Source organism: Arachis duranensis, chromosome 10 (assembly GCF_000817695.3).
Source record: "Arachis duranensis cultivar V14167 chromosome 10, aradu.V14167.gnm2.J7QH, whole genome shotgun sequence".
Classification (NCBI taxonomy): Eukaryota; Viridiplantae; Streptophyta; class Magnoliopsida; order Fabales; family Fabaceae; genus Arachis; species Arachis duranensis.
In genome coordinates this window covers 11567251-11576134 of record NC_029781.3, presented here as the reverse complement: position 1 = coordinate 11576134, position 8884 = coordinate 11567251, and the positions used below count along the sequence as shown (strand labels likewise).

Here is an 8884-nt window from a genome sequence, read left to right as displayed (position 1 = left end):
AAATAAAAAATAATATTTAAAAAATATCTAATTACACTAACATATTCTTGTTCTGTTCTATAAAGATAACTTGAAAAAGACAATTCCACCCTACATTATCCTAATTTTTCTTTTCATTATTTTATTTTTTTAACTTTTTTATTAGAACAGAACACCCTGATTATTATACTTATAATTTTCTACCAAAAAAATAAGAACTAAAATTCAATTATTAAATAAATTATAATTATTTACATATACGTATTTCACATGCTTCCTACCGGAATTATCAACTACGAAAATAACCGAATTTGTAAGCGACTCCAATCTTTTTTAACATATAGCATGATCTAAACTTATAGCATAGTTTAACCCCACACTATGTACATTACAGATTAACAATAATAATAACATAAAACAAATCTTAGCTTCATTCTATAATTCATAACACGGAAATCTAGAGTTATGAGGTGCAACAAGATCAAACCAGAGGCATGCAGTTCCAGCAATACCTTGGAAGAGGGAATAAGCATTTCCACCATCAGCACCCGCAATAAGAGAACTTCCATTGCGGTACAAGAAACATGAGAAGACTTTTGCTCTCTCTTCGTAGATCTGTTCTTTGGTTAGTCTGAAGAGCGAAAGGAAGCCGTAGGCGTTTCCTGCCACGCCGTCCGCAAGTCCTACCTTCTTCACCAGGCCACTCTTCCACACTACCTCCCCCGCTTCGATTGCCGCGTCTCGGAGTTCTCTGTCATTTGGAAAAACCTGCACATACTCTAGCACATAACTTACTATCCATTTCGAGCTTTCTTTTACTAAGATTAATTTCAGACAACTGTGCTAGTGTATACCAAAATTAGCAATGAGTATAGAATATATATTGAAATATAAAATTAGCATTAAAGTGAGTTAAGTTATATATATTTATATACAAGTACATAATGATTTTTTTTTTTTTTTTTNNGCACTTTTGAATTTCAGATGCATGCAGTTATGTGTATTCAATAGCAACAATAAAGAAATCAGAAATGAATTATATTATCTAAAATGGTTGAATTCAAAATAATAATGATAGGGAGAGAATAATCCAAAATTAATTTATTTAATTAAGGTGAAAACTCAGGTATAGTCGACTTCATGTAAATTTGATAGTTAAAAACTGTTAAATGAAAATTTAGTCAAATAAATCAAATCATCTAACGACTCTCAGTTATCAACTTCACGTGAATTCAACTGTACCTGAGTTTACACCTTTAATTAAACATCTGTAATTTCATATATGTAACATTTGTAGTTACATACTTATTACACATAAAATTATTTATTTCGGCAATAATTAAAAAATACAAAACAAAAAAAAATTTGGACTGATTTTTATTCTCCTGAAACATTTTTGAATTCAAAAAACACTATTATTTTTCATTCACAAGAATTTGAAACATTCACCCAAAGAAAAGAGTACCACACCACTTGTTTAAATTGATTGAATGTTGTAATGAAAGAACCTATAAAAAATTCACAGGATCAAACAAATTTTAAGTTAAGGAAGCTAAATCTCATATAGGAAATCATTTTCGGGCATAGTAAAAGTTTTCTAGAGTAACAGATTATTACTCAAGCATGATTCCTGTCGTTACTTAATTAACTTTTACAAGTTCCAACAACTATTCGTATCACAAATTTTATACCAAGTAGGAGTAACTCTCTTAGGAAAGGTTAAATGAAATCAAATCCTATTACCTCTGCAGCTTTGGACAGAGTAATGGCCATGCCGGTTGCGCCATGACCCCATTGCACCAACTTATCCCTTGGATTCCCTTCGCTCGACGGGTAGTTGCCACTATGAGGGAACCGTTTACTCATCAAGTACCTTAAAGCTCCCTTCACATCTTCGGCATCCTCGCCGGGAAGCGGAAAATGGAGCAGCACATGCAGGATTCCGGCTAGGCCGTTCGCTGCGCCAAGGTACCTCGTCCCATGCCATCGATACATCAATGGACAGTCCTTAATGTCGGAGGCTCCTGCCCTACCTCCGGCCAACATTGCATCGATAATTGGCATTAGAATATCGCTTGGAACTGCCTCGTCTCCTAGGTACTTCTTTATGAATAGCGCGGCCCATAAGAATCCGGCGCGGCCGTATAGAAGATCGTATGACATTCCAAAACCACCTTCCTCAGGTCCAACAGGCAGGGCTCTCTCTTTTGCAACCTATGAATTGAACGTATGTATACCATGCACATGAATATAGAACAAGTAAATAACAAATTATTGTGCATAGCATAAAATTTCACTAATTTACATATACACTAAGATAAGGTAGATTCTAATATGTTTATGTTTAAGTGACTACTGTGACTATGTAAGTACAGTTAAAATTAAAGTCACATCTTTTTTTATATTTTGATAACTTTTTTTTCTTAGTAACACTTTTTAAAAAACATCATTTAACGATATAAAAATGTTACTTTAACTTTAGCGACACTTTTTAGAACACCATAATCATCGTAACATAGTCATACTAGAATGATCCGTGTACTTAATGTGTATTATAGACATAACAATTCTACTATGGCTAGTATATATGGTGATTATAAAATTTTGATAACTAGTATATCTAAAATTAAAATCACACTTTTTTTTATTTGAAAAAACTTCCTTAACTTAAAAATTAAAAGAAATAAAAAAAGGTAAAAAAAATGCAATCAAATTAAAAGTGTTACTAAATAGTAAAAAAATGTAACATTAATTTTAACCACATTTGTTAAGTATTGTTAAAATTTCATAGTCACCATATTCACTATAATAATAGTCCCCATAGAATTCATGTATAATATGACTTTTAATGATGTGATTGCAAAGCTAATCAAGAAAAATATTTTTTGGATATTCAAAAGTGTGTCTAATGTTTTGTTTTGATTTTTTTTTTATTTCATACGGTATTCTCCAATCCAACAGGCCAAGAACTAATTCCGTCACGGAAGGAACCCAGCAGGTCAAGAACTAATCCATAACGGATTGGAGCTCTATTTAAAAATTTGTCGTTAGTCAATGAATTACTGTGTGCACAAGTCGGGATACAAAGTGTGTCTAATGTAACCGAAGAAGATCCAAGTATAAAGACAAGAAACTGTGTTGACATTAAAGCCTCGTTAATATTCAAAGGTGGTAAAGTGAATGCAGAGTTAGAAAACACTAGTTTGGATCTTCAAAGATAATTTCATAACGATGTATTTGGAAGATAGCGCGATATGATGGGAAGAGAATTATCATGATGAATTCTATATATATACCAAATTCATGCATAAAATTTCCCAACCAAACATATCTCTAAAATTACGTGCAACTATAACTCTTGATATTTTTTTTTTTTGGTTGCTCACGGTATTTTCCAACCCGACAGGTCAAGGATTAATCCGTTGCGGATCTGAGTTCCATTGAAGGGTCTACCGCTGGCCAATGGGTTGCTGCATGCACAAGGCGGGATTCGAACCCCCCGACACTTGCCAATGGGTTGCTGCATGTACAAGGCGAGATTCGAACCCCCCGACACTTGCTTAAGCGGACGAGTGAGCTGACCACTCAACCAACCCAAGTTAGTTATAACTCTTGATATTATTAAATCCAAAATAAACAACTAACTAAAAAAGACTCAAATAAGTTACATGTTATGCGAACTAATTGTCTAATTCAATTTACTTAGAGCATGCATGATGCCAAGAAAATGAAAATTACGATTGTGGACCATGCTTTCGACCTACCTGCTCTACTATGAAATCTTATATAGTCCTCCACATATCTTTTCTAAGTCGAGCAACGGACAACACTCACTTAAAGAGTAGGCCCCAGTATCCAGAAAACAGAGAAGGCTCAACAAGTGTACCAACAATGGAAAGTTTGCTAATAATGAATGTGGAAAGAATAAAGATATTGACTATTATTCATACACAAAAAATAAATAAATTATGCTACATTGAAAAAAAAACATTATCAATTAATTAGAGTATGAGTCATCGATATCATTTTTCATAACAGAAAATGTAAGAAACCAACTTTTAATTAATTTACATTAGCCAATTTTAATATTTAGATTTATAATTTAAGATTTAAAATTAAAAACTTTTAATTTAGAATCTAAAATTTTAATATAAATAAAATAATTTTAAAAAAAATAATAAATATTGACTAAAAAAAATTAATTAACTATCATCGTACAAAAGACAAAAATATAAAAAAATAATATCATAAAAAGTGAAAACTCAAATGCAATTAACTTCATATGAAATTGATAACTGTTCGATAAAAATTTGATCAAATTAGTCAAATTACTTAATACTCTCAATTATCAACTTCGTATAAAGTTGACGGCAGTTTTACCATCATAAAAACGTGGCCGAATTGTTACCTCAACGAATAGACCCAAAAACAGGTCACGCTTCCGAGGGTCCCCCATGTAATTAGCGACAACCGCACCAAGCGCATATGCTCCTCCTCTTCCACATAAAAACGTCACGTGCCTGCAATAGTATTAGTATGTTATATTATCTCTGAAATCAGTTATTTTGTTTTTTTTTTTTTTTCCTTAAAAGAACATGTCAACTTCACTTAATTTTAACTAAGGTTGCATACAATTACTTAATTATCTTAATTTAGTAATCAATTATGCTAGCATAAGTTCCTGTTTAGTTAACTTGTGCATGTTTTAAGCGCGGACAAAAATTGAACTATATATGACTATTACTCCAGTTTATACATATCCACACGGGGAGTTTGGCTCTCATTTGCTGAGTATGCTATAGAAATCATTTTGCTAAAAAATTTAAGTTAACGATTCATGGATGATTCTATTTTTAAAGAATAATATTAGAGAATTAATTTTTTCCAGCTAAAATTAGTGAACTTTATTAAAATTATTTTTTTATTTTAAATTTAAGATCCTAAATCATAAATCCTTGATTTTAAATCTTAAATTATAAAATTAAATATCAAAGTTGACTAATATTAGCAATGTTTCATGTACTTTCACATTTCTAATAGACTTGTTTGTACAAAATAAGTTTTTTTTTTGAATTTGCGTAAATTTTTTCCTAGATTTTTTTCTTCTTTAGGTTATAAAATTTTGATCATATTATAAAAAAGTATGGAATAAAATATAGTGTTAGATTATTAAACTCAAAAAATTAGACTAAAAGAATTAAGTAATAACTGAAAATAATAAAATCTGATGATTCTCTAACATTTTTCTAATTATATTTCTAATTTTTCTCCTAGCAAAATATATTACAACTAAAAATCTAAAATAATTCTTCCAACATCATCCGTGTATCTATAAAGATGAAAGTGACCATTAACCCCTAGAAAGATAGCACCAAAATAGATACTAGATACGCACCATAAAAAATAAAACGCACCCAAAAAAAAAAAACAAAACAAAACAAAACAAAACTAGGTAATCCCGAAATGGCTTAGCTGTACCACAACCCGAAAACGACAATGCATCCCATACTATACCATGTCTTGTGTTAATCAATTTCTACATTAATGTTGGGTTAATTATTTACACCTATTTTTCAGACAATAAAAACATAAGTCCATTTACTTACTAAAAAAAATTATAAACGAATTGTCAATTTTTAGTGAACAAAATATATAAGCAAAGTTAATAAAATATTCAAATAATTAACGTTTTTGTTAATATAATAAAGGATAAAATATATTTTTATCCTTAAAATTTGACAAAATTTAAAAATATTTCTAACTTTTATTTTATTTAATTTTGTCTTAAAAATTTTATTTGTATTAAATATACCTCTTGATAACTAAATTTTGAAAAAATTTAAGACTAATCCAGCAATAATCATGACAACTATTTTTTATTTACTTGTGTTGATGATTGTTCCTGTAAAATTATTGTTGAATTGGTTCTCAGTTTTTTAAAAAATTAGCCGTCGAAAGTATATTTGATACAAATACAAAATTTTGGGACAAAATTAAAATAAAATAAAATTTTTAAATAATTAATCAATTTAGATTGATTTAGTGATTAATTTATATCTACTTAAATAAATATAAAAAATTCAAACCCCAACTTATACATACATTAACCTATTGACCAATAACAAACTCTTAAACGAAACTAATTCTTAAATGTGTTTTGAAGATACTATGAAAAAAAAATATAATAATTTATAAATATAAAATATTTTTCATTTCATGATCTAATTTTATTAACTATAAATATTTTAATTGTTGGTCAATTTAACACTATTATGTATTACGTGTGAAATTAATCATGTGAGATAACGAGATTGAGCAATTATACTTATTTGACTTAGATGAAATTTTATAATTTTATAACAAAATTTTAAAAGATTATCTTCTTATGCCTCTAGCAACTGAGATAGATAGCTTTTTGTTAGTTATAAGAATAAATATAAAAGAACTAAACTTTGAGAGGGATGAGGTAAAACAAATAACTTCAAACACAATAGCCTTTGTAACACATTAAGTAGGGGTGTGCATAGTTCGGTCCGGTTTGAAGACCCGGCCCCGCCCAAGTACTTTAGAGGTTAATTTGGTGTGATTTTATCGGGTCTAGAACCGGGTAAGGGTTTTAAAAATAGATCCAGAAATTATTTCGGGTCGGGTCCGAATCATGATTCCGATCACCCGAAGTCGACTCGGTGGCCCGGCCATCATACACAATTAATATTTTGTGTTATTAGTGATGGATGATGGTTATTCTTACGTGAAATTTAAGTATTGTAAACCTTAATATTTTGTATTATTAGTTATTATAAAACTATAAGTTAATGTTTTATGTTTAAAATGCATAAAATTTTAGACTAACGCATAATGTTGTGTTATTTGTATTGATTTAAATATTTGGTGTTATTATACAATATTAGTATTGATTATGGTTATACTTTAGTTTTATAGAAGAATTGGTTCTTGTTATATTTTTCTAAGTGAATTTTATTATGTCAAATAATAGTTAAAGCCTTGAAAATTTAGATATTTTCACATGCTAGCTTATAAGAAGGTATCAAGGTAATGTAATGTTAATGACCCAATTTTCATCCGGTAGAAAAGTGTATAGATTTTATCGGATCTAGGGCCGGATTCGAGTCTAATAAATAGGCCCGAAATATATTTCAAGTCGAGTCTGAGTCATATCAACCCAGTTTCACCCGACCCATACACATCCCTACATTTAAAGAGAAAAAAAAACATACATTTAATAAGTTAGTTACGGTTATATACCATCCTGGATAACGAGTTTTAGTTTTGTTTATGGTTATAGGATATGTTATCAAAATGCTAGGGGCAGGGGATAAATGAAAGCACCATTTTCAGCCACTAGGCTATTGTGCTCTTCATTAATATATATGTAATTATAATATATATAAATATCTTTCGTCAAATTACTTCTATTTAATTTATTTTAATTTTAGTTATAAATTTATTTTTTTAAATTAATTATTGTTAGTAAAAATATGTATTTTAAATTTTTAATTATTTTTTTATATATAGGACCGAATCAATTCAACTAATAATTCACCGATTGAACCAGTAATTCAGTGACCCAATAATCTGACTGATTCGATCACCGATTCGACTCTAACAACTATTGACTTTATAATAATAAAATTCAAAATACTACCAAAAATATAATTGAGAATTCCATATTCAAGATCTAACTTAATTACCCACAAGTAATAATATTAATGAGAACCAAAGGCATGATTTGGGAAAAAACCCTCCTTAGTTAGTAAGTCCTCTTACGAAGCACTTGATAACTGCTTGTATGATATCTTAATTATTTTTACACATAACAAAGATTTACTTTTCGAAAAAAATAATTATATTGAATGGACAAATCAACTTTGATATTTGAATAATCAATATCACATTTATTTTCATTGTAATTAATACAAGATTTTTTTGAAAAAAAAATTGTATCAATAATGATTATTTTACCTATAGACAAATTAATATCTTAGACACAAATTACTTTACCCACAAATCCTATCTTTTTATAAGAATTAATAGAAGATATTGTATATTAAATTGTGCATTTATCTTATCTTTAGCGACAAGGGTTTGAATTAACAAAAAAACATAAAACTATTTTTAAATATAAATACAACTATTTCAATTTAAAAATAAGACAAAATATATTGATGAGTTCCGACAGATAACAATGTTGATCATATTACTTTGATTACAAAAATAAATATATTATTAGAATATAAATTAGTTTTAAGTAGATTTTAAAAAAATAATTTTTTATAATAATTTCTTTTGTTATGATGATAAAAAAAGTAATTTAAGGATAAATTTTATCTCATATTAGATTATGCTTGCTCAAATCAATTTTAACATAAGGATAAAAGAGTTTGAAAACTTTTCTCATGAATTATAAAAAATATCTACAAATTTAACCACTAATATATTATCAATATTATTTAAAGAGAGATCTTTGAAAAAATTAAAATTCTAATATAAATATTTTAATTTAATTACAAATTATATATTACTATTAATGGGTAATGGGTATACTTTAAAGTTTAACTATTTTTAATGTTAAAAATAATATAAAGTTTAAATTTAGTTACTTTAGGAAATTTTTATAACAAAAATTATTATGCGTATTTTTATTTAAAAAATTCAAAAAAATATTTTATATATTTTTATATATTATTTTGTGCACGACATGACTAAATATACTAGTTAAACAATCAAATTTAACATCAAATAAAAAATAATTATTGCCTTAATTAATTTTTTATTTTCCCAATAAATGTTATATAATACCGTTAATAAATGTTATTTAAAAATTCAAAAAATAATAAATATTTTCATATTCAAAACTACATTGTTTCTATACTTAAGTGACACC

General features: G+C 27.9%; 1 protein-coding gene across 1 annotated transcript in view; it reads right to left on the bottom strand.

The window, feature by feature from the left end:
* Positions 1–193: 193 nt before the first annotated feature.
* The window catches only part of LOC107469144 (lanC-like protein GCL1), a 9468-nt gene continuing 777 nt past the window's right edge, over positions 194–8884 (bottom strand). Inside the window, exons 3-5 of the mRNA XM_016088523.3 lie at positions 4388–4499; positions 1723–2193; positions 194–747 (exon numbers count right to left, since the gene is read on the bottom strand). Coding sequence (XP_015944009.2) covers positions 415–747; positions 1723–2193; positions 4388–4499 — 916 coding nt within the window. The 3' untranslated portion in view covers positions 194–414. The remainder of the gene's footprint in view (positions 748–1722; positions 2194–4387; positions 4500–8884) is intronic.